This window comes from Jaculus jaculus, chromosome 3, assembly GCF_020740685.1.
Source record: "Jaculus jaculus isolate mJacJac1 chromosome 3, mJacJac1.mat.Y.cur, whole genome shotgun sequence".
Lineage (NCBI taxonomy): Eukaryota > Metazoa > Chordata > Mammalia > Rodentia > Dipodidae > Jaculus > Jaculus jaculus.
The window spans coordinates 134,683,451-134,710,721 of record NC_059104.1 but is presented as its reverse complement, the minus strand read 5'-3'; the positions used below and the strand labels follow the sequence as shown (position 1 = coordinate 134,710,721).

Sequence of the window (27,271 nt, the reverse complement as noted above, 5' to 3'; positions counted from 1 at the left end):
AAAATAAATAATAAATAAATTCATGAATAAAATCATTGTTCCTACAGGTAACAAATATAAAACTAATGAGCTAGTTGTCTGTGTAGAGACTAAGTGTGTGAAGTGCATGTGGATTTCCATTTTCCACCTTTCACCTAGCCAAGTTTCAAGCAGCACATGAGAGATGTTGCCGTCCTGAGCAACTGCACTGCAGTCTTGGTGAGGTGTTTCAAGTTGGCAACTGAACCTCTCCCTGTTTTGACCAGGGTCAACTCTTGAGCATCGCGGCAGCCCACGGGGATCTGGAGACTGTCCGGTACCTACTCACAGAGAAACACGTGGAGCTGCCCACAGAGCCCACGGATGACAACCCAGCCGTGGTGGCAGCTCAGTTTGGGCACACTGACGTTGTACAAGAATTGCTTGAATCCTTGGCAGGTAAACCAGCGCGTTAGCTCTCTACTGCATTTCAGGGCCCCTCATCTTTGTTCTTCAATCCTCCCCCCACAGTGAGCTCAGGAAGCCTGGGGCAGTCAGCGAACGCTCCAAGGTGAGAACTGCCTGCCAAGCTCACAGTAGCTCGGCACCCCCACGCCCCTTAGCTCCCCCGGGGACGTGCTCATTGATGAAGAACAGAGACTGGTGGAGCTTGCTTTTGAAATGATGGACTATTTGATAATTTAGAGCTGTTTTAAGATGACAGAAACTTGACGGAAAAGCATAACTTCCCCTACGGTTTCCCTTATGATTTAGATTTTGTGTTAGTTTGAGACGCTTGTAAATGACATTAATATGTTATTACTAAGCCACGAGTCCTGGTGAATGCCTGTAATCCTAGCACCTGACAGGCAGAGGCAGGGAAATATCCAAGTTCAAAGGCAGCCTAGGCTACATAATACCCTGTCTTAAAATAATTTTTAAAATATTGTTATTGAAGTCCATAATTCACATGGTGGTGTCCTTTGCATTCTATGTTCTATGGGTTTTAACAAGTGTAGAATGACATGTATCCTGTATCCACCATTATTGTCTTACTGTCATGAAAATCCTGTTAAGGTCTGGAGACATTGCTCAGCTCAAGCATACAGACCTGAGTTCCATCCGCAGCACCTGTGTAAAATGCCCGCCCTGGCAGTGCATGCCCATAACCCCAGTGCTGGGGACGCAGAGACATGTGGACCCCTGGAGCTTGCTAACTAGTCTAGTATAGTAGGTGAGCTCTGAGCCAATGACAGACTGTGTCTCAAAAGGAGTTGCAAGGTGTTCCTGAGGACAACACCTGAACTTTCCTCTGGCCTCCGCTTGCCTACACACCCACACATAGATGTGTACACACACAGGCACACATGCATTCCTCACACATGAGTACTCACATGAGCATGCATGCATACATGCACATATGCCACCACCCCCACAAAAATTCCCTTTCGTCATGATATAATCACCTTCAGCCATTAACAACCACTGATCGTTTTCCTATCAGCATAGTTTTACCCTTTCTAGACTATAATATAGGTGAAATCATATCCTGAATAGCCATTCTAGATTGGTTTCTCTCACTAGCAATACACATTCTTAAAAAATCTTATTTATTTATTTGAGACAGAGAAAGGGAGAGAGCTAGAGAGTGAGAATGGGCATGCCAGGGCCTCTAGCCACTGCAGACGAACTCCAGATGCATGTGCCACCATGTGCATCTGCCTTTCGTGTGACCTGGAGAATCAAACCTGGGTTCTTAGGCTTCCCAAGCATGTACCTTAACTGCTAAGCCATCTCTCCAGCCTCCCCCCCTTTTTAGCAATCACATTTAATGTTTCTTTATGTCTTTTCATGTCTTAGCAGCTCTTGTTTGGTGGCTTCATAACATCTTATTATATTACAACACTCTGTACTGCATTTGTAATTTTGTTACTGGTGAACTAAAGGAGCCTGTGTCTCTTGAGACTTCCCAGGTGGCCTTGGCTCAGCAATAAGGGACAAGGCCAGGCAACATTGTTATAATTATCCAGTGGGACAGACCCTTATCATAGTCTTTAGGAGCTGGGCTTTAAAAAAAAATTTTGTCTATTTATTTATTTCAGAGCAACAGACAGAGAGAGAAAGAAGCAAAGAGAGAGAGGGAGAGAGAGAGAGAATGGGCGCACCAGGGCTTGTGTGTGCCCCTTGTGTATCTGGCTGATGTGGGTCCTGGGGAATCGAGCCTTGAACCGGGGTCCTTAGGCTTCACAGGCAAGCGCTTAACCACTAAGCCATCTCTCCAGCCCTGGGCTTTTGTTTGATATCAGGCTCCACACCGAGGTTAATATTTTGTAGTTGATATCTTAAAATGTTTTGCGATTTTCAAACTAAGGGCTCCATTTTTTTTTTCATTTTGAGTCATGCCTCCCACATCATGCAGCAGCCCTGTTGTGAGGTGTCTAGCTATGTGCTATGAGGTAGATCTGTGCTCATTGTTGCTTCCCAGATGGCACCCCACCCCTCTCAGAGAGGAAATGACTTTACAGACAGAAACCAGCAGTTTTAGGGTCTATAAGAAAAAGACTGGATGAAGCAAGACACAGGAGGACAGGCAGGGGCCTGGGCACCCTGAAGAACCAAAGGTTAACCCTGTGCATGGATCTCCCAGGACTGATTCTGTTTTAGCCCCAAAAAGTCTGAACCAGGTGGCTCAGCAACTAACTACCCTGCTAACATTTATTGAACATTTGCCAAGTACTGAGCACCATCAGAACTTGAGAGGCATGGAGAATTTTTCAAAAGGTGGTACCAGCCCTTAATAATAGTAGCTACTGGCCAAGGGGTAATTGAGGGCCAAAGAAGTAACACTGCACATAATTAATTGTACTGAGATTGAAGTTACTGACACAGAGGCCTGGAAGCACACACACCAGGGAATGGACTTGTCTGGATGCAGGACAGGGTCCTCACAGGGAGGCTGACATCCAACTGGGGCTTTGCAGGGTGAATAGGAGTTTACCAGGCAGACCTTGGAAGAGCTTGGGTGGGTTTTATAAGTCAGAAGGTGGGCTGGACCTCAGCATGCTTTTCAGCTGATCCTGGGTCCTATTTTCAGGCTATGTCCAGGAAATTACTGCTAATGGGAGGATTGCAAAATATTGTCAAGGGACCCACAGAAAAGGCAATAATGGGCAAAGAGGTGTGTACCCTCTGGGAATTCCCAGGCTAGAAGGGAATGCACCATGGTCAGAGTAAAGTAAGGCCAGCTGGCCGAGAGGCAGCTAGAGAACAAAGAGAGTGTGGAAGAGGAGCTGGGAGAGGCTGACAGGAGAGAGAGGGTACTTTGAAGTGAGTTATGATGGAATCCCTGCTCTCTCTAGTGATGGAGGAAGAAGGGTAGAGACTCAAATGGGGCTTTCTCAGAGTACTGAATTTAAGCCTTAAGTAAGATCTGTTAGGGGATTGTGAGGTAAGAGAGCACCCTTCAGTTTTAGTCAAGTCAGGATTTAAGCCTTCACTTTGCTTTTACTGTGGGGCCCTTAGCATGTTGCAGCCTCTCTGAACTTTTGGGTCCCCCGCCTCAAAATCGCAGTCTTGTCTTCTGACACTGGCACATGTCCATCGCTACAGAAGTTACTATGTTCCTCTTACCAAGGTGTCCTTGCTTGTTTTGTTACTTTGCCTCAGAACCACCAACTCTGGTTGGCAGCAGAGGGAGGAGGGACATTTACTTAGCACGGGCTCCAGCAGGCACTATGCCAAACACCTCATATTGTGAATTCTAGTCCCTCCATCCTGATTTCATCCCTATTTCCTGGTCAGTGTCCTCTTCCAGAAGGGAAAGTCACCCTGTCCATGCCTGGGGGCATTTTGGTCCCCAGGCACTTTGTACCTCTGAAAATGAGACAATGACATGATACAGTGAGGAAGTTTCAGATGAGGTCATTTTTCCATGGCAACTACTTCCAGAAGATAGCTCTCTGTTTTGACCTTGAAGAAGCTGTAACACTTCAGCCCACGCTGTCCCCATTCATTCAATATGCCAAGTGTCATTTTGCCCTAGAATTAAGGAAATGGTTCTTTTAGGGAGGCATTCTAATTCTTTTAGGCTACAAAGTTAGAGCTACTTCTTTTTTCAAATATTTATTTTAGAAAATATTATTTATTAAAGTAATATATTTGTACATTATAGAGAACATGGAAGTGCAAATAATGTTAGTACCCTAGTAGCATGATGACATCACATAATAAATTAGTACTCAATGATCCATATATGGACACACACTATGTTATATAATCCTCACATTGAACTTGGAGAATGGGTATTATACTTATTTTACTGGTGGACAAACTAAGGCTGAAAGAGGTTAAGAAATTTGTCCAAGGGCTGGGGAGATGGCTTAGTGGTTAAAGGTCCTTGCTCTGCAAGCATACTCACTTGAATTCAGATCTCTGGCACCCATGGAGAGATGGACACAAATGCAGTACACATGTCTTTAATCCCAAAGCACTTATGGAACTAAGAGGTGGCATCATGGCCTAGCTATTCTGGCCTTCCCAGAGGCAAACAGAGAGACTCTGGTCTCATAGCAAGGTGGAAGGAGATGACTGTTGCAATCAGGTTCACATTGCTGGTAGAAATCGCCCAACCAAGAGCAGCTTGTGGGAAAAAGAGGTTTATTTTGGTTTACAGGCTTAAGGGGAAGCTCCATGATGGCAGAGGGAAATGATGGCATGAGCAGAGGGTGGACATCACCCCCTAGCCAATATAAGGTAGACAATAGAGTCTGCCAAACACTGGCAAGGGGAAATTGGCTATAACACCCATAAGCCCACCCCCAACAATACACTGCCTCCAGGAGGCGTTAATCCCCAAATTTCTATCAACTGGAAATCTAGCATTCAGAACACCTACATTTATGGGTGAACACTTGAATCAAACCACCTCATTCTACCCCTCACCCCCATAAACTGATAACCATTCATGACGTAAATGCAATGCATTCAGTCCAACTTTAAATGTCCCCATATTTTTTATTAGTCCCAATGATGTTCATACATCCCTATAATCCAAGGTCTTTTAACTGAACCATAATACCAAAAAAAAAAAAAAAACATGTAATGGCACAGAATAAACATTTACACTTCAAAATATGGCATTGGGCATAGCAAAGAAACATTCAACCAATACAAGATTTAAAATAATCAGGGCAAACATCAAACTCTGTAGCTTCAAGTCCAACAACTCTAGCCAGTGACAAATCTCCAGGTTTGATAATTCTAACCAGCAATATGTCTGTGGCATTCCAATGCCACCCCTTTGGCTGGATACTCCCAGTCCTGGAAAATTTCATCGGGGCCGGCAGCTTTCCTTAGCAGCCATCTCGTGGTCTCAGCATCTCCACTGCAATCCATGGTTCATCCTCATGGCCCCATGGGGTCTCCATGCAGACATCCAGCAAACCTGCTTCACATTTCCCATGGCCATTTCGAAAACACAAGACTGTGTTGCAAACTCAATGACCCTCTCTTTCCTGCATTTCTTATATGCCACAATACCAGGTAGGGTGCCAATTTGTTAACGTGGGGGAATAAAGCAGATTTTGAAGAACAGGACACTCCTTGAGCACTCAGGCTCCTCTAAAAGAACCTACAGTCTTCCTGTTGCCCCAGTGCAGGTCAGCTAACCCAATTGCAAAGCTTGTAATCTCTCAATTGCAGCTGAATGGGCAGCAGTTCATCCAGATTTTTCTTTCTGTGCCATATCCCTCTGTTTACACCAGTTCATTTCTATGCAAAGCAACCCTGCACAACTTCTTAAGACATGGGCATAACAGCAAGCTTTCCTCACAACTTGCCTCTAGCCCAGTCCAAGCCAAGCTGTTTCTCAACATTATAAGCCAAACCTCAGTCCATAGTTCTTACTGCATTCAGGTCTTTCAACTCTGACCAGAATATTCCATCAAGCTGTACTTACAGCACTGCAAGCATCTCTTAGGCCAAAGTTTCAAATCCTCCCACATTCCTCTTGAAAATCAGCTCCAAAAGGCCAAAGCCACACAGTCAGGTGTCTAGCAGCAACCCCACTCCTCGGTACCACTTTAGTGTTGCAGTCAGGTTTGCATTGCTGGTAGAAATCACCCAACCAAGAGCATCTTGTGGGAAAAAGAGGTTTATTTTGGCTTAAAGCCTCAAGGGAAAGCACCACGATGGCAGGGGAAAACAACGGCATGAGCAGAGGGTGGACATCACCCCCTGACCAACATAAGGTGGACAATAGCAACAGGAAAGTGTTCCAAACACTGGTAGGGGAGAAACTGGCTATAACACCCATAAACCCAGCCCCAACAATACACACCCTCCAGGAGGCATTATTTCCCAAGCCTCCATCAACTGGGATCCTAGCATTCAGAACAACCAAGTTTATGGAGGACACTTGACTCAAACCACCACTATGACAAACATCCCCAAGTTATTCCTTTAACCTCCATATGTGCACCATGGTGCACACACACACACACACACACACACACACACACACACGTGCAAATTAAAACCAAGAGTCCAAAATGACATAGCTAACATAGTTGAATTCTAAGCTGCCTGTTTCCAATGATCTGCTCTGGTGTGTAATGCCACTCCAGGGCTAAAGTTGGGGTGAAGAGAAGGAAGAAGACCAGGGAATGTGCAGAATCCCACTACAGAGAAAGTCCTTCAATAACTGGGGAAGTTCTTCCTGATCTTCATTTCTACATATATTACACAGTATATGGAAACTGTGTAAATTCCATATACAATTTTGTAATCTGTCAAAAATCACACAGTGCATGCCCTTATGAATCTGGCCTTGTTGGCCCTTTCTTTGACAAGCAGATGGGTTAATAAAATGCAGTTCAGAGGAACAAGTCCAGAAAACCCTCTCCACTCAGCAGAGGTGAGTTTCAGCTGGAAAAAAGAACATCTTGATTTGGTTAATGGCCACAGGGGCCACCAGCAGTTGTCCAACTGGCATCCTTCTTTGACACCCTCCCTTTGTCCTGTCACCCTCTGCCAGGTGGCTGTAGCCCACAGCGACTACTGAACTGGATGCTGGCCCTGGCTTGCCAGCGAGGGCACCTGGGGGTCGCGAAGCTGCTGGTGTTGACACACGGGGCTGATCCAGAGTGCTGTGCTGTCAGGAAGAACGAGTTCCCCGTCATTGTGCGCTTGCCCCTCTATGCGGCTATCAAGTCAGGTAGGTCCCATGGGAGTCAGCTCTGTCCTGCGAGCTTTCCAGATGGGGGTCTCTGGCTTCAGTCCCACCCCTCACTCTCCAGCAACCTGTGGGGGAGATTTTTGCAATTCCCTGTTTACAACTTCTTTCTCAAAGCAGCCGCTCCCTCACTGGGCAGCAGACAGCCCAACTGTGGCCAATCGGTCCTTCCTGTGAAGGACTCCAAAGAGCAGAGCCCCCTAGAAAATTCCTCTCACTGCCAAATACTTGATGTGTCAAGGGGAGCTATTCTCAGAACTCAAGCTCCTGCGCAATGTTGGCCATTCAATATGGAGTTGGTCATTTGGATTGCATCCCAATTCCGCATTGTGTGGTTGGTCCCACTAGGGAATGAAGACATCGCCATATTCCTGCTTCGTCATGGGGCCTTCTTCTGCTCCTACATCCTGCTGGACAGTCCTGACCCCAGCAAACATCTCCTCAGGAAGTACTTCATCGAGGCCAGCCCCCTGCCCAGCAGCTGTCCTGGGAAAACAGTGAGTCATTGCTGCTTGTCGGGGCGGGATCTGTAATCTGGGTTTCAGCTAACTACCTTCTCAAGCTTTTCTTTGGCATTCTCCCAAAATTGATTAAGTGAGCCACAAGTTTTTAACAATTTCTTTTAAGTTTTTTCTTAAAATGTAGCGAGACTTTGAATTATGCAAGTTGCATAAGCCTGTGGTAACAAGTGTAAACTCTGGGGATATATGATAAAGAATGATGAGTCTGCCCCCTTTGAACTAAGTAATTTACCATCCTGGTCAGGCTGTCTCTGCACATGTGCATATGCAAAGCTACAACAACACTGACAAACCAACCAGCCTATGTGGTGCTACATGCCTATAATATAGCAACTGGGCGGTGGAGCCAGGAAGGTCAGATGTGCAGGGTTATTCCTAATTACACGGTGAGTTCAAGGCCAGCCTAGGCTACATGAGACTCTGCCCCCCCCCCTCCACCACCAAAAGAAGACAGGGTGTGGTTGTAATTCATTTTTTTATTTTAGTATCAAAAATAGTATTACCCCATCATTTGCATTCTTTTGTTCTGTTCTGTTCTGTTCTGTTTTTTGTTTTTTTTTTAGGCCAGGTCTCATTGCAGTTCAGGATGACCTGGAACACACTCTGTAGCCCAAGCTGGCCTCGAACTCATGGTGATCCTCCTACCTCCGTCTCCTGAGTGCTGGGATTAAAGGCATGCATCACCACACCCAGCATGCATTCTTTTATTTGTTTGCATATGTGTGAAGTGTGTGTGTGCATATGCACACACATGTGCATGCACAGGTGCACATGTGTGCATGTAAAGGCCAAAGGTCAACATAGGGTCTCTTCCTCTATCACTTCTTTCACCTTATTTTTATAAATATTTTACTTACTTATTTATTTATTTGAGAGAGAGAGAGAGAGAGAGAGAAAGAGGCAGGTAGAGAGGGTGGGCACGCCAGGGCCTCCATCCCCTGCATACAAACTCCAGACGCATGTGTCACCTTGTGCATCTGGCTCACGTGGGTCCTGGGGAATCGAATCTGGGTCCTTAGGCTTTGCAGGCAAGCACCTTAACTGCTAAGCCATCTCTCCCACCCCTTCCATCTTATTTTTTTTTTAATTTTTTATTTATTTATTTGAGAGTGACAGACAGAGAGAAAGACAGATAGAGGGAGAGAGAGAGAATGGGCGCGCCAGGGCTTCCAGCCTCTGCAAGCGAACTCCAGACGCGTGCGCCCCCTTGTGCATCTGGCTAACGTGGGACCTGGGGAACTGAGCCTCGAACCGGGGTCCTTAGGCTTCACAGGCAAGCGCTAAACCGCTAAGCCATCTCTCCAGCCCCCTTCCATCTTATTTTTATGGGACAGGATCTCTGTGAACTTGAAACTTACCAATTTGGCTAGACAAAGTAGCCAGTAAGTCCCAGACATCCTCTTGTCTCTACCTCCCCTGAGCTGAGATTACAGGTGTGCACCACCATGCCTGGCTTTTATGTGAGTGCTGGGGATCCAGGCTCAGGTATCTCTTGAGCTTGTGCAGCAAGCACTTTATCCACAGAGTCATCTCCCCAGCCCTACGCTTTCTTTTAAGATGTCGTGATGTAGTATTCCCTCTAGATCAGTCAAGGTAGCTTTGACTCATTCATTTAAGCTCCTCCTTTGATCTACCCTCGAGGTGGCTTAGTTGACTCAGCCTTCCTCTTACGGGTGTGCACCTGGGTTTTGCCTCTTGTTCTCCAGCCTAATTTGCTAGAGGATATTTGTGAATGTAGAGCGGAGTTCCTCACAGCTTTGGAATCATTGCCTACTCCAGATATGCTGCTTACCTGTCCATCAGAAATATCTGAACATCTCTGTCCACACCTCGGCCAGCATTAAATAACCTAGAGCCTTTTCATTTTCACCAGCCTGTTGGATGAAAATATTTACCAAATCTTTAACTTCCATGTTTTTATCAGTATTACTGAGGCTTATATGTTCATAGGCTATTTGCATCCCTGATTTCTACCCATTAATGTTTGATTTTTTTCCTAAAGAATTACTTATTCTTTCTTTCTCACTTTGGAAGTTCTTTTGTGTATTTGGGGATTAAAACTGGATTTGGCATCATGTGCCTGTAATCCACCACTGAGAAGGTGGAGACGGGAGGATCCCCGGAGCTCACTGGCCTGCCAGTCCAACCTAATTGGCAAGCTCCAGGCAAATGGTAGACCCTGTGTCTAAAGGAAGCGGATGGCATTCCTGAAGGATGACACTGAGGATGTCCTCTGGCCTCCACATGCGCGCACGCACGCACACATGCACGCACACACACACACATCCTGCATGCACACACACACATATACCACACAGAGAAAAACAAAGAAGATCTAATTACATATGTTTATCTTATCCTTTACTTTGAGTTGCATAAAAAGGACATTTACTCTGCTTTTATATAAGTAGCCCAAATTCTGTTGAATTTTAGCAGAGTTCTTTGTGGCTGATCAAGTTATCTGAAAATTCAAAAGAAGTTTGTCTCCTTACTATGTAACACTAAAACACTTAAAAGTCAAATACTCATAACGATAGCAGGCACATCTATCTTGTTCCTGATTTTAAAGGTCTTGATGTCAGCAATTTATTAGCCCTTGCCGTAGGCTTTTGGTAAATAGACACTTGGTATATTTAGGTAGTTTCCATGTATGGGTTTTTGCTTAGTGATTTATTTAAAAGGTTGCTGAATTTTGTCAAATCTCTTTTTTGCAGCTATCCTTTCTACTTTAGATTTATTGATTTTATAATGATAATTGTTGACCCAAGCTTGAATTCCTGTATAAATACTAATTGATTTGTTTTCTACTGCCAAATTTGAGATACTGACATTGCATTTATACTTCTTCTATATTTATAGATAAATTGATCTGTAATTTTTTGTTTTTATTGTTTTACTGAGGTTTGCTCAAGACTGTGCTTACTTCCCAATGATTTTGGGAATTTTCTATCTTATGATCTGGAGCTTTCAGAGGAATTGTTTAGGCTTATGGTAATTAGACAAAACAAGTTTTATGTCTCTTTACTCTTTTGAAATCATTGCCCAGTTTGCTTGTATCCAATTAAGAAAATTAAATTTTGGTGGACTATCATCCATGTCCTTTAGACTTTGGAAATTTTCATGTACTTATGGTTTTTCAAAACTTGCTTCTGGGGCTGGAGAGATGGCTTAGCGGTTAAGCGCTTGCCTGTGAAGCCTAAGGACCCCGGTTCGAGGCTCGGTTCCCCAGGTCCCACGTTAGCCAGATGCACAAGGGGGCACACGCGTCTGGAGTTCGTTTGCAGAGGCTGGAAGCCCTGGCGCGCCCATTCTCTCTCTCTCCCTCTACCTGTCTTTCTCTCTGTGTCTATCGCTCTCAAATTAATAAAATTTAAAAAAATTAAAAAAAAAAAAACTTGCTTCTGCTGTCTCTGTAGCTCTAGTTCTCTCCTTTTATGGTGTTGAACAATCTTACTTTTGAAATGTAACCAGGACAGCCAATGACTGTAATTTAGTGGTCCTATTAAGAAACTTGATCAATTTTATTTATGTTTATGATTTCTTTGCTTATTTGACTATTTTGAGCTCATCTCTTTATCAAACTCCTCTGCATATGTCCCTTTCTGAGAATGTTATGGTTGGTGGTGAGATTCTAGCCAGGTCTACGATGGGCTCCAGGCTTCCCTGCACCACCTTCTTCCACTACCTTCTCTGTGAGTTTGTTTTTTTCGTATGAAAAGGAAAAGACAGCAAAGTACCTCTCTTAGCCAGATGCTTGACAATGTGGAAACATTCCTAACATTCTAGTAGCAAGGCCTGGACCATGCAAGTACTTGGTAACCATTACCTGCTTTTCGGATGCTGTCATCTCTCTGCATCCTTGGCGATGAGTTCCAGAACCCCCACAATACCAAAACCCACACATACAATACACACACACACACACACACACACACACACACACCCTTCAGTATACTTTAGATCATCCCTGTGTGGCTTATCATACCTATTACAATGCAGATGCTAGGTACTATGCTATCATACTGTAGTGTTTAGGTACTAATACAAAAAGGAAAGTCTATGCCTGTTCAGTGCAGACATGATATTTTAGAAGTAATTTTGATTTGGTGAGCTGAATCCATGTGCAGATCCCATGGGCAGGAGGGTCCACTGCTGGCTAAAGCTACTGATGGTTTTCTCTCCCCGCAGCCCGCATAGCACTCTCCAGAACTATGACAGCTAACTGTCAGGGACGAGGCTTCCAGCTTGACTTCTCATTGTCTAGAAACCAACAGATGTGGTATCTTCAGCAACAGAGTCTTATATTCTAGTTCTGGTGGGGAACCAAGGGCATTGGCTATAGCCTGTATCATTTCGGGGGCTTCCTAGGCCTCTTTGAACAACAACTCACTTAGAGGTTTCTTACCCCTGACAATAGGATTTTCTATAGCTAGAACCCATGGCTTAGGTTTCAGTTTTATTCATCTAACAAAGAAGTAGGTTTTCATATGGCTTTCTCATTCTTCTTGTGTTTCTACAAGTTGCGTCTCATCTGTGCTTATGACTTTGTGGTCCACTGATACTCATTGTCATTATATCAATAACCACATGAGTCCTATTGATGTCTCTGTCCCCAAAACTGAGTCTATCGATTCCTCTCATGGCCACATTGCCCTCTCCCTTTTTGTGTCCACCTTGGATATGTTTGCTGAGACTTATTTTCAGTTTTTTCATTGTCTTCTATTAACAGCATTTAGTTTTCAGAAGCATTACCACTTTGTACTTGTATGAGACCTGAATACTGTGTTTATTGTGATTGCCTCTTTTAACATTTTATTTATCTGTTTATTTGAAAAAGAGAGGAAGATAGAGAGGATGAGCACACCAGGGCCTCTAACCACTGCAAACAAATTCCAGATGCATGCACCCCTTGTGCATCTAGTTTATGTGGGTCCTGGGGAACCAAACCTGGGTCCTTTGGCTTCACAGGCAAGTACCTTGAGCACTGAGCCATCTCTCCAGTCCTCTGATTGCCTTTTTCTGCTTGCCATTTCTCTGCTTTGACTAGTTTCCTTGTTTCTAAAGAACACTAGTATTCTACTTTACCTTCCTGTGCCTGAGATGTCCACTGTAAAACAAGGAGAGTTATAACACTTCCCTGTCGGGCAGCTGAGTACTTAGCACAGGGCCTGGCCGACAGTGACTGCTCAGTAAACAGTTATCAGGCTCATGTTGTGGAAGGAAATCATGGTTATGTAACCTGGCATTTCTGTGGTATTTGCCTTTTCTTATCATATTGATTCCCATGGCACTGCTTGGCAGGGGGAAATCGAGGTAAAAAGACATTATGCAGGCTGGGCGAGGTGGCACACACCTTTAATCCCAGCACTCGGGGGCAGTGTTAGAAGGATTGCCATGAGTTAGAGGCCACTCTGAGAATTCATAGTGAATTCCAGGTCAGCCTCGGCTAGAGGGAGACCCTACTTCAAAAAAAAAAAGATGTTGTACTCCTTGTCCATAGACACCAGATACTGGGCAGTGCGGCTACCCAGACCACAGCTTGCGTCTCCTGCAGGCAGAGCTTCTCCCTCACTCTCAGTTCCTGAAGCAGGCCTCCTAGGTCTCATGTAGAACAGTTGATCTCACCTTTCCTGTACACTGGAATACTTGGGAGTTTTAACATTCCCCATGCTCAGTGGCTCCCTCTGTCTGGAAATTTTGAAACTTCCCCAGGTGGTTCTAATGTGCTCCAGAGGTTGAGAGCCAGTGGCTTTCATTTTATTGCCATAAGGTTAAGCAGATGTGGCCTGCCATCTTTGATCTCTCCTGTAAGGTGACTCCTACCACACGTACCAAGGTTGGCAAGTGGCATGGAATGGTGCCTTACCAATGAGAAGAAAAGACCAAGTTGCTTTTCCTCCCCTGAGCTTGTCTGGCTCAATCAGAAAAGGAAATGAAATTGAGGCTCAGCCTGACTCATTGGGAGTCCTTGGACTTCCCCAAAGCAGGTGTTATTTTTGTGATTCAAGTGAATTTCAAAGGCAAGTACCCTGGAGTGGGTGCATGTGGGTGCCCTGTGATACCTGCCACGTGACCTCACACTCTTTGCTGCCAAGGAAGAGCAGTCAGGAGTGCTGGCCCAAGAGGTAGAGGTGAACCCACTGCCTTCCCAGGTGCCCTGGGGACTGAGCGGCTGTCTTCACTCCTGAATGTTGAATTCCTAAGGGTTGGCATTAAAAGAATGTTTTGCCCACAACAATCGTGGCTTGAAACACCCTTGATGTTGCTACCATTCATGGTAGCCATCTCTTGAAGTACCTATCCCTCAAGTTCTCTGGATGGGCTCTGCTTCCCCACACTGGCTAGTATGCTTTGGGGCTTTTATTTGGGTTGATTTCTGTGAGATAGGGTCTCACCTATGTAGCCCAGGCTGGCCTCGAACTTGCAGTCCTCCTACCTCAGAATGCTGAGCATTAGGACTTCAGGTGTGTGCCATGACATCAAGTTTAGTGGGTACTTTTTTTTTGAGACAGTCTTATGTAGCCCAGGCTACCCTTGAGCTCATTATCTAGCCTAGGTTGGCATTAAAATCCTGATCATCCTGTCCCTGCCTCCCTAGTGGAGGGGCTGCAAGGTTGCACCACCATACCTAGCTTCCACAGGTACTCTTTAATGTCAGTGCAGCCTTTCTGGAAGCTCTGATCAGTCTAGGGGCAGCAGCCATCACTCATGTTTCAGGGTCAAGCATCGCATGGTTCTCATGACTTCCATCTCTGCTAGCAGGCAGGGAGCTGCGGAGAAGCCCTCCCTTATTTCCACCAACAGCATCTGTCTCGTTGGGCTTTGTTGGTATTGAGGTACGGAAGGCTCTGGAAGCCACACCACACCACATGGTCTGATCTGCTCAGACACACTTGTCAAACAACAGAGATAAAGCCAAGCCAGTCAGACCCGGCAAAGCCATTTCCCTGGCTCCTCGGGGCCCCTCTTAAAGCCACCAGACTCTGGCCCAAGTGTCTACTAAGAACTCATGTTCACAACGGACATCCTGACAATGTTGTGCTTCAATGCCACACACAAAAAAAATCTTTTTGCTTTAACACCCAGAAAGGAGCAAAGAAAACTCAGAAATGCCAGGAAAGGCTTAATCAGTCTCTGAAATAGCTTGACATTCATCCCCGGTCAGCAGTTAAGAGTGCCAGGCCGGATAGCTTGCTGGGGAAGTTTTAATGGTTGGAAATAAACAAGGACTGAAATTAATTTTGAAACAGCTCAGTGGGGAAATCATTAGTTTCCTCTTTCAAATCTGGCAGCTAACTAAAGATTCAAGGCCATTTAGACTTACTATCCTTATTACTTTTGGGATTAGCTAGGCTTACATAATGTAACAGTGCCTGGCGACACCCCTCCCCCACATTCATGTCTCAGGGCTTAAGCACAAATGTCCTGGCTATGCATTTCAGTGCTAAAGAAGGTCTTCCGTGTGATCTGGTGGGTTGGACATTCCATCTTCAGGATTCTCAGGAAGGGTGGAAGGCAGCCTTTTTCTCCTCTGCTGGGGCTGGTGGGAGCTGCTGATGCCCCCTGGGGGAGGGGCCGTACAGCCTCTCCTTATTGACAGGTAATGGGTCAAGGCAGCAGTCTTGTCCTAGGTAAGACCTCATCTTTGGTGCAGAGGGTTTTATTAGGAATTGTATACAATCCACAGTATTTTCACACACCTTCCCACTGTCTTGGTTCGCCACCACCACCATCCCAAAAGCTGAAGATGCTATTTCACGTGGCAGAGGTGGGAACTGGCATTCCCAGGTTTAAGTCTCTGGACCAGCCAAGTCCCTAAAGGGAAGAGACAGCACTGGTAAGCAGACCCTGCAGTCCCACGGCCATCCCTGCCTCCGAGGGTCACCGAGCAGAGAACTGTTCCAGACGCCTTCCCACTGAGTCTGCTTTTCCTGGTGCCCTGGTGAGGAACTCAGCCAATGACTGTCACCCCTCATTATCTGTGGCTCCACTTTCCATGGTTTTAGTTACTCACAGTCAACGTTGGTCCAAAAATATTAAATGGAAAATTCCAGAAATCACCAGTGTGTTAAGTTTAAATTGTACTCCATCTGAGTATCGTGATGAAATCCTGTACTCTTCCGTCTCCTCCCAGCAGGGGCATGAAGCATCCCTCTTGTCCTGCATATCCATGCTGGATAAGACACCTGCCCATTCATCACTTAGTAGCCATCTCCCCTCAAGTGTCAGACTGTCAGAGCACCCCAGTGCTTGTGCTCCCATGAACACTTATGTCAGCAGTGGCCCCAAGGCACAAGAAGAGGGGTGCTGACAATTCAGGCATGCAGTAAGGTACTTGAGAGACAGACAGCATTCTTAACTTTCATTGTTGTGTTTAACTAGTATTCTATTATTAGTTTTGTTGTTAATCTCTTATGTCTAACTCACAAATTAAATATATAATAGGGGTGTATGGGAAAGAGCATAGTGTGTACAGGACTTGGTACTAACCACAGTTCCAGGCAGCCACTGATATCTCCAGAACATCTGCCCATGGATAAGGGAGGAACATCATGATCTACACATGTGCTATGTTCTCTAATGTTTCCCATACTGAATCTTTCAATCAGGGATTCATCTTGTCCTTGGAACATAATAAAAATTTAGCAGCTATATGTACAACACTGCTTCTTGAACTTTTCCACTCTCAACCGAAGAATTTTTGTATCTGGATATATAGCTATACATGATAGGCATATGAATTACACATTTACTAGAATCACAAAGAAATTTATTTTAAAACAATTAGTATATATAACTTTAACATTTATTAAGGATGAAAGCAAATTGGCATAGTAATGAAATAGATGTGCTTATTTTTTACATAAGGAATTAAACTTTGACTCAGTATTTAATATTTCAGGGTACACAGCATCTTCAACCTGTTTCAGAATTAACTGGTAGTTTGACTTTATTGCCATCTATGCTGACAATACCACCTCACATAAGTGCACAGCACAAGATGGAAGAAGTATGCTTAGGGGCATTTCAGAAGTTGTTAGAAATTCTGTCCTAATCCCTAGCCAAAATTCATTGGACAATTTTTTAAATGAAACTCAAATAGCAGCTTTTAAAATGAAACATTCAAATATCATACAATCAACAGTATACATGACTTGACATATATATGCTAAGTAATAAAAATTGGAAAATATTAAAGTCCTTGTTTTCTGTAATTCAACTGTTATGTTTCTGTAAAAACAGAAAATATGTGTAGATGGTAAAAAGTTTGCAATTTGCAATATACAACAGTCTTGACTCTAGGCCGAGGAGTTTCAGGAAGCTTTTGTTACATTGGTGTGTCAGCATGTGCAGTGCAAAGTACCTGTGGTGTATGTTCAGAATGAAGGCTGCAGTGAGGTCATGCAGTGCAACATGGGTAAGCATTGCTAGACCATCTCTGAGTCATTACATGGGATTTAAGTTTCTGTCAGTTTGCTTTCTCATCTTTTCTTTTTTGAGGTTGTGTCTCCCTCTTTGAGTAGGCTGATCTAAAACTCTAGGGCTTAATCTTTCTACCTCAGCCTCCCAGCTCTATGGGACTATAGGACTACCATAGATTTTTCATTAACTTTTTGTAATTGCACATTCAGCAGCCTTTTACTGTTGCTAAGCTCTTTATGATCCTCACAATAAGTTACATGCCCTATATGAGGTTGTGGGCCACAGTGTAAGAAGGTGAGATATAAAGCAGTCATTAGGGCTGGAGAGATAGCTCAACAGTTAAAAGCACTTGCTTGCAAAGCCTGATGGCCTGGGTTAAATTCCCCAGTACCCACATAAAGCCAGATGCACAAAGTGGTGCATATATATGGAGTTTATCTGAAGCAGCAAGAGGCCCTGACATGTCCATATTCTCTTTCTCCCTCTCTCTCTCTTCCCACCCTCTCAAAGAAATATATAAATAATACATTTTTAAGATGGGCGTGGTGGCACATGCCTTTAATCCCAGCACTTGGGAGGCAAAGGTAGGAGGATTGCCATGAGTTTGAGGCCTCCCTGAGACAACATAGTTAATTCTAAGCCAGCCTGGGCCAGAGTGAGACCCTACCTCAAAAAACAACAACAACAAAAAAAAAATTTAAAAAAAAAACAGTCATTATGCTGGGCATGGTGACACATGCCTTTATTCCTAGCACTTGGGAGGCAGTGGTAGGAGGATCACTGTGAGTTCAAGGCCACCCTGAGGTTAGTGAGTTCCAGGTTAGCCTGAGCTAGAGTGAGACCCTACCTTAGAAAAAGAAAAAAGTCATTATATAGCCCAGTCATGGTTAGTTAAAAGCAGAAAATTATTAATAAAGTAGACATACAGAAATAGTAAAACTAAATTATGGTAGATATGGAATGACCCCCATAGACTTCTGTGTTTAAATGCTCAGTTCCCAGGTGGTAGCTCTGGGACATTTGTGGAGCCTTTAGGAGATGGTCTTGCTGGAGGAAGTGTCACCGAGGGTGGGCCTTGAGGGTTATGGTCCATCCCCACTTGATGCTCTTCTATTCTCTACTCCCCCACTGCTGATGTGAAGACATAATGCCCATCTGCTCCTGCATGCTTTCCTTGCCATAACAGACTTCCTCTAGAAGCTATAAGCCAGAATAATCTCTTTCCTCCCATGAGCTGTTTCTGGTCAGGTATTTTGGTCCATCAAGGAGATGGTAATTGATACAGAATGGTACTGAGAAGTGGGGCAGTTGATGCAATAAATCTGATCATGCAGCTGGTAGGCTTTTGATGATTTATAAAAGGAATGTAGGAGAATTTGGAGCTTTGGATTAGAGAAGTCTTTCAATGTTTTAAGCAGAGCTTAATGGGCCATTCTGATGGGAATTTGAAAGATCAGAAGGCAAAAAAAAAAAAATGTGGACTGTAGAAACTGACCTTCTGATATTTCAGAAGGGAAAAGGACTCTTATTGGGAAATTGGGTAGAGGTACTTCATGTGACTTCTGGCAGAGAATCTGGCTGTATTTTACCTGTGTCATCAGAATGTGAGAAAACTTGAATTTTTAATATACTTTGTATTTATTTGAAAGAGAGTGAAATAGGTAGGTAGATATATATAATAGTGAGAGAGAATGGATACATCAGTGCCTCTAGCCCCTGCAAATGAACTCCAGACACTTGCACCACCTTGTGCATCTGGCTTTACCTGGATCCTTTGGCTTTGAAGGCAAGCACCTTAACTGCTAAGCCATCTGTCCACCCTGAGAAGTTGAATTTTAAGGTAATAGATAATGTGTTTGGTAGAGAAAATCTCAAGGCAGTAAAGCATACAGTGTATGAGTTTGAAGACCCAGAATCTGCTAATGAGAATGTTAATTCTTGTTTTGTTTTTACAAGGTAGGGTCCTGCTGTAGCACAGGCTGACCTAGAATTCACTTTGTAGTCTCAGGCTGGCTTCAAACTCACAGCAGTCCTCCTACCTCTGCCTCCTGAGTGCTGCACCACTACACTTGGTGAGAAGGCTCATTCTTTTGAAAGAAGGACCTGAAGGAAGAATGCTGAAGGAGTTTCCTGCTTCTTAGCTTCTTAAGATCAGGCTTCATCCCCACCTGACAAAAAATAGAATAAATTGTCAGCATCACCCACATTATATTTGTTTTGGAAGCATGAAAAGTGCAGGAAATAAAGGCTCATAGGTTGTACCACAGTTCAAGAGCATCTCTAAGGATCAGTAATGTGAAACAGGATCAAAGTTCCTACAGGGAAGCCCTATGAGGCTCTTGTGTGTAGCTTTGAAGAAAGACAGTAGTAGGTTGCAACGGAGACCCCGGGACCACGGCGTCAGCCAGGAAAAGCTGTGAGCTTTGGGTGGATCCTGCCCAGGAGAGAGACAGGTAGCACAGGTACAGGGGCAGGGGTGCCCAAGCCTTTTGAAATGCAAATGATTTAGTCACAGACATGGACCTTCAGGATATGATGTTTCCCCTGCTGTTTTTTGAGCTTGCATTGGTTTAGTCTTTCCTTGCTGAGCCCCTGTCGCTTCCTTTTAAAGAGAGAATGCTTTTTGCCATTATATGTTGGTATTGGTAGTGTGCCATTGTGGTTTGATTTTATAGGGCTCACAGTTAAGGGTCTCTGATGAGACTTTGGACTTGGGATTTTTGAATAGTGCTGGGACTGGTTAGAGAATGAGGACTTTTAAAGCTGAACTGAATGTATTTTGCATCATGAGATGGTCAAGAGTCCATGGGGACCAGGGGTGTAATGTGGTGCTTTGGGTATGGAATATCCCCATAGACTCATGTGTTTGAATACTTGATCCCTAATTGGTGGTGTGGTTTGAGAAGTTTAGGAAGCCTTCAGGAGTGGAGCCTTGCTGGCAGAAGAGTGTCCCTGGGGGCAGGTCTTGAAGTCTTATAGTCTGGCCCTACTTGGTGTTCAGATGCTCTCTACTTTTTCCCTGCTGATGTGAAGGTGGGATGCCTGGCTGTCTGCTCATACCATACTTTCCCCACTGTGGTAGACTTCCGTTCAAAGCTGTAAGCTGAAAGAAACCCTTTCCTCCCATGAGCTGCTTCTGGTCATGATTTTTGTCCGATAGAAACTATTGCTTGATCTTAACTGATAAACGAGAAAACAAAGTATAGAGATTTACATTAATCATGATGCAAATAGAGCCTAGACAGGCTTGAATTAAGCTTTGAAAACCTGTTGCAATATATCTCACCTATCTATCTATCTATCTCTAGCTATACAAATATTTAAAGTAAACTTACATGAGTGAGTAAAAAGGGAGATTATTGGTATTTCTAAATTATAAAGTTACACTTCCAAATGCAAAGATATACAATTATAAATAGTATGAATGCATTTAAATAGTAAAAGCATTTATGCTAAAATATATTTTTAAATAAATAATTAAGAGAAGAATAATAAACCAGTATAGAGTATGACTACATTCCCATCTACTTGAGAGTCTGAGGCAGGTGGATTGAGCCCAGGAGCTCTAGACTTCTAAACCAGCCTAGGCAACATAGAAAGACCCTGTCTTAAAAAAAGAAGAAGAAGAAGAAGAAGAAGAAGAGGAGGAGGAGGAGGAGGAGGAGGAGGAGGAGGAGGAGGAGGAGGAAGAAGAAGAAGAAGAAGAAGAAGAAGAAGAAGAAGAAGAAGAAGAAGAAGAAGAAGAAGAAGAAGAAGAAGAAAGAAGAAAATGTTTGAGAAAATAAGCTACATGCTAGAGAGATAGTTCAGCTGTTGAAGGCACTGCTTACAAAGTCTGCCAGCATGGGTTCAATTCCCCAGTACCCACATAAAGCCAGATGCACAAAATAGTGCATGGGTCAGGAGTTCGTTTGCAGTGGCAAGAGGCTCTGCGCACCCATTCATTCTCCATTCCCTCTCTCTCTCTCTCTCTCTCTCTCTCTCTCTCTCTCTCTCTCTCTCTCTCTGTCTCCCTCCTTTCTTCTTCCTCTCCTTCTCCCTCTTCCTCTCTCTCCCATTACAAATATATATATATATATATATATATATATATATATATATATATATATATATATATTTAAGACACGCTGACAAAAATTTAAATCTGAAGTAGACCATATACTTGGTACCATAATTATATGTTAGTGATTGGCTTTAGTTCAGCCAGTGTTTATATCTTACCTACAGTGCTTGAAACTCAGGGACAACCAGGCCAGATCATACCTCTGCAGTTCACAATGGTTACAGATCCCATTGGATAAGGACTTTTAGATAAGCAGTTAATTTACATGTGAGACGACACAAACAGTAAATCATTGCATTCAACCATATACAATTTTTTTAAGCAATTACAGACATTGAAACTAAAACAACTTGAAAGTCTACTGTCGCACACCTACTGAACTAGCGAGAATGAGTGGAAACACCGAGTGAGAAGGTTGGCAGGGCCTACAGCAAGGGGCACATCAGTGGCAAACTGCTGGTACTGCAGAGTCATTCCGTATGTGCAAAAAAACACTGGCATGCATGGAAAAGCCTACAAAACCGTTTTATCCCCATGAACTGTTCTGAATATGGTATTTCCTTTCTGAATATACCTGTTGGACATAATTCAGAAGAAATAAATAGTGATTGTCGCAAAGATAGTCCAAACCTTATCAGAAAGAGAAACTAATGGGAAACTCTCAAGCATCCACAGCAAGGAGAGACTTTCTGACCATGCTCTGTTATCAGGTGGAGCCCAGCTATCTAGGAGAAGCGAGCCTGCCTCAATACTGATCTCACTTCTCCTTGAACCCAGGACACCCTTCAAATCCTAGCCCCGTGCAACATCCGCAGGAAGGCCTTCCTTCATCTACAGGTCTTAGATCTCTGAGAGCTGCCTGTCTGTTTTATTCATAGCACTTAACAAAGCTGACTGTTGTCTGTCTGGATGATGTTTCTCTACTTGACAGGAAGCTTCTTAAAAGCAGGGAGCTTGGTCACTTTTACTCACCTCATGTTCACCATCAGTATCAAGCTTGGAGAGGATTAGTGGGTGGGTGGGTGGGTGGATGGATGGATAATTGAGTAGACAGATAATTGCATGGGTGGATGCATTTATTAAATGCTGTTGAAATCTTTTTGAAATATTTATTTATTGGATTGAGAGAGAGACAGAGAAAGTGAGTATGGGTACACCAGGGCCTCTTGCCACTGCAAATGAACTCTAGATGCTTTGTACACAGGTAATTGAACCCAGGCCATCAGGCTTTGCAAGCAAGTGCCTTTAACCATTGAGCAATCTTTCCAGCCCTGAAATTACAAGTTTTTACTTATAAAATGAAGTGAGTTCTATATTAAGGTACCATTTATATGAATAATACGGGAACTGCTTCTTTTAAACTTTTATTGAATTAAGAGCCTTCCAGAGTGGTTCTTTAGTTACTTTCTTATTTATCTCATATATTATTTTGCCTTTAATGTATCACTTTGAGAACTTTTAGTTTTGTCAGTAGGTCTTGTATTTCATTATAGTCAGCAGCTGTTAACTCTGGCTAAAGACAGTCTTCCACAATTCAAACACTGATCTTACTTACGTTGTCACTCCTAGGTTGTTTAGTATATTTCTTTCATTCTTAATTTAGTCAAATGATTGTCAATTTTATTAGTTTTTTTCAAAGTCCTTGGAGTTGTCACAAACTTTTTAAAAAATGTTTACTTTTATTTTTGTTCATTTATTTGATGAAGAGAGAGAAAAAGATGCAGATAGAGAGGATGGGCATGTCAGGGCCTTGCCCTGCTGCAAACAAACTTCAGATACATCCACCACCCTGTGCAGCTGGCCTACATGGTCCTGAGTAATCGAACCTGGGCCCTTTGGCTTCACAAGCAAGTGCCTTAATTATTAAGCCATCTCACCAGCCCACAAACTTTTTAAAAATATTTATTTATTTATTTATTTATTTATTTATTTATTTATTTATTTATTTGCAAGGAGGGGGGCTGTTATTGCTGCAAACTCCAGATACCTGCACCAGCAGGCTTTGTAAGCAGGCCCTTAACCACTGAGCTATCTCCCCCACCCTCTTGGCATTGGTTTTACTTACCAAGCTCATTGTTTTCACTTCATGTTGGGTTTTCCACTCTTAACCTAATGAAATTACTTTCATTTTCTTGCTTTCATTTACCTTTCTGTTCTGAGTGGAACAGAGCTACTTCGTGTTAGTTCACTTCTTTTCTTTCTTGTAACTGTGATCAGAGTTGGGTGTGCTCCACTAATTGAGAGACTTTCATTATTCTAAAACTAGATCCTGTTGTTATATGTTAGCTTTCCTGTCCCTACCACACATTATTTGAAGAGCACATTTCACTGTCTAAATAGCTGGGCACTTTTAGCCCCTCCCATCCTTGATTTCTCCCTTCACTCTGCCTTTGCCTAGGCATAAGGGACAAGAATTAAGGAAGGCTTGCTCAGTTTTAGCCAATTAGTAAGGAAGGTCCCTGTTTCAGAGCAGGATGCATTCTCTAGCCCCTGCTCTCTTGTAATCTCCATTGTTACTGGGGTGTGTAGCTCTAATTCCTCCATATGTTCTTTACATATCTCGTCTCTCATAGCTAACAATCATTTTTCTTGCATTTTCATTGACTGTTCTCTTACCTGTTTTGTTCTGTGCTTGGACATGAAGCTCTAGCCTGTTGTTTTTAGACCGTGGTCATTTGTCTTCAGTCGCCATCAGGCAGCCCTGGTGCCCTCTCCTGTGGCTTTGGATTGTTGCTCAGCTTCACCCCAACTGTGCCAGCATGCAGGTACAGCAGAGGGGGAACCAGCCCGAGAACTGGACATCCAAAGTGCAATTCTGACTCTGTTACAGGACTAGGTTGCTCTTCTCAGGTTCTTTCTGTGCAAATTGCATAATTGTGCAAGGCTGCAAGGGTCAGCTGTGCCGAGCTGTATAGGCACCACAAGGAGGCACTAGGAAGATGCCAGCATCCAATCACAGCTCAGCTTCTACACTGCACGTCCTCAGGTCTTGATTGTGCCTGTATTAGTCAGAGTACCTCGGAGGCAGAACCAGTAGGATGGATGGATATATTAGATAGATGGATGGGTAAGTGATGGATGGATGGACAGATAGATGATAGATAGATGGATGGATGGATAGATAGATACATAGATACATAGATACATAGAAGGGCCCTGTATTAGGGGAGTTGGCTCACGTTATTATGGAGACTGAGAAGTGCTGTGATAAATCCTCTTCAAGCTAGACACCATAGGATGCCAGTTGCTTCACTGAGTCCAAGTGTGAAGGTCTGAGAACCTGGAGTTCTGACACCCACAAGGAGAAGGAGAGTGTCCCATCCAGAACCAAAAAGAAAAGTTCCTTTCCTCTGCCATTTTATTCTGGTCAAGGCCTCAGCTGAGGGAGCGGCACCTGACCACCTTGAGGGTAGTGCTCCCCACTCAGTCCATGGTCTCACACACCATTCTCCTTGGGAAATGCCCTCACCAACGTCCCTAAAGCAAGGCTTAGCAGTTCTCTAAGGATACCTTCATCCAGTCCAGTGGATGTCTAATATTAACCAGCATAGTGTCCTTACAAACAAGATTGCTATGTGTGGATTTATGTCAAGATCTTACTCTGTAGCCCAGGTTTTCTTTTTGTTAATTATATGTCTTTTATGGGAGCAACATATCTGAGAAAAAAAAAAACAACTAATAAAGAGGAAAGGTTGGTTTTGGTTCATGGTTTCATAGATGTTGGTCCATAACTAGTTGGCCACGTTGCTTTGGGCCTGTATCCCAGCGGCACACCAAGAGTGTGTGGAAGAGAAGAAGATGGTGCCTGTCACTTCATGGCTGTAAGTTGAAAGACAGACACTAGGACAGGAGGGTGCTGAGTCTCAGGATCTTCTACCCCAGTGACCAGAAGGCCTTCCACTCAGCCCACTAATGAGCTTTCCACATCTCCCAATAACACATGAGAAGAGAAGTTTGAGTCCCAGGCCTATGGAGACATTCCAGATCCACGCCACAACCCCCTCCCAGCTTTACCTGGCTGGTTAGCGATCATGAGTTTCTTAAGGCTTCCATAACAAAACACCCAAACACAGGTGGGTGAAATGGCCAACAGTATTCCTGTCACTGTTGTGAAAGCCCATGTCCTTGAGAACCCCGGTGTTTGCAGCAGTCCTTGGTCATAGATGCACTGCTGCAGTCACAAGGCTGTCTTGGCCCTTGGTGTCTTCACATCATCACTACGTTATGACTACTTGTCTGAGGCCTCCTTCTCTACAGAACACTAGTCGTGTTGGATAAGAGTCCTCCTAAGAATCACACTTGAACTTGCCCCTATAAAGACTCTATTTCCAATTAATCCCATGCTGAACTACTGGGGAACCTCAGCATCTTCGTAGACACCATAGCCCCTCCCACTATCCAATGGCTATTGCTCTGTTGTACGTAGCCTGGGTCCACCCACCATAGGCAAGCTCCTCTCATCCTTCTGTTCTAAATGACCCTGTCTCCTAGAAAGCCTGCCTTTTCCAGCACGCAGGCCCTCGAGAAGCAAGCGCCGACAGGACCCACATGTAGGATTCCACCGACAAGGAAGAGATGTGGTGTGTTCAGGTTCTGCTGTTGCCAGTGCGTGGGGCACACACACAGAGCTGCTGTCTGCTGCACTGCTGCTTCTGTCACTCGGGGCTGGGGGTGTTCTTCTGCGAGAACATTTGCAAGCATAAAGCTTGCCTACACCTGGTTGGTTTAAGCGCAGCCATCATTTCTTTCCTGGCATCATCAGCATCACATAGACAGCCTGGCATGGGTGTGACATGTTGCTGGCTCCTCTGTTCAGCTTCTCTGTTCCTTTGGCTATCTGGGGGGGGTTCTGGTTCTTTCTAGGTTAGACCCCTTGATCTCGCAGCTCCTCTTGTCTGTCCTTGTTCCTTCACATAGCAGAAGGTGGCTCTCGTCAGTGAGAAGGCACCTTCAGCCATCCTCTGGGGATCTTGGCCAGGTGGCAGAAAGTCCTGAGCATAAGCCAAGGATTGATAAATAACTTCTACAACCTTCTGTGTGTGTCCCCCATTTTTAACAAGTGTGCCTTAGTTGCACAGATGCCCGTTGACTGCTTCTTGCTTTGTGTCCTGTCCTGCTGTCACTGCCTTCCCTTCAGCCATAAGTCAGGCAGGGATCAACTGGCATAAGAACTGAGTTGGGGACATGGGAGGAAGATCTGAGTTCTGCACTCTGTGGCAGCAGAGACTGACTAAGGAGCAGGCATCAAAACTCTACTTTAGAGGGCTGACCTGTACCCACCTTCATCCCCCGGGCATGCCCTCCAGTCCTCAAGCTAATGAGCCTGTCTTGTGTCTTTTCTGGACTGTCTATTCAACCTTACTCATCTTCATCAGCACTTCAAACCCAGGCCAAAAGCATGGTGGACTATATTTCTTCTTGTAAGAATTGTTTTTCTCTTTAGCAAATAAAACATAAAAGATTCTTTGTGGCCTTGGTAGCATGATAGTACATTATGTCCGGTGGCTTCCAGGAGCACAAGCCAAAGCAGATAATTACCTCCTGGGCTGCAGTCTCCATCCCCAGACAAAGAGAGCTTTCTTCTACCGCATTCCGTAATGTGCCACTGGCCCTGAAATAACCTAATCCTTCAGGACGACCCAAGTCTCGCCGCCACCTTGGAAAGCAAGCGAACCAAATCACTGCTCTGTGTCTCCTGGGAAGATAGTACTTCCACTCATTTGGTCCCACATTTAACAGGCTCGCACTTACAGAGTCACACATGAGCACATTTTCCATCTGTGGTCCCTGGATGGGTGTGGCCTGACCGTTGAGCTGTTGGACTGGGGAGGAGTCTGTAGCAGCTGCCTTGAATTCTGCGGTTCATCCTTCCCTGACAGGACCCTGCAACAGCTCTCTGTGCTCCTTCGGGACCTGGCCTGTGGTTATTCTGCACAGGCTAACTCGATCATGCAGTGAGCATCTGGGGGCTTGCTACGCCTGCTCCTGTGTGAAATGCATGGCTGTCATTTAGCTGTGTGCTGTCTCTCCTTTGTCTGCACTTGGTGAACAGGCAGGAGCTCTGGAATGCCTGTG

At 44.2% G+C, this 27,271-nt stretch overlaps 1 protein-coding gene across 3 annotated transcripts in view; it reads left to right on the top strand.

Annotated features, from left to right (window-relative positions):
• The window catches only part of Lrrk1 (leucine rich repeat kinase 1), a 160,853-nt gene that overhangs the window by 49,793 nt on the left and 83,789 nt on the right, over window positions 1–27,271 (top strand). For all 3 annotated transcript variants that reach the window (XM_045145172.1, XM_004658145.2, XM_045145171.1), the window contains exons 4-6: window positions 246–417; window positions 6,992–7,171; window positions 7,538–7,686. In XM_045145172.1, coding sequence (XP_045001107.1) covers window positions 246–417; window positions 6,992–7,171; window positions 7,538–7,686 — 501 coding nt within the window. The remainder of the gene's footprint in view (window positions 1–245; window positions 418–6,991; window positions 7,172–7,537; window positions 7,687–27,271) is intronic.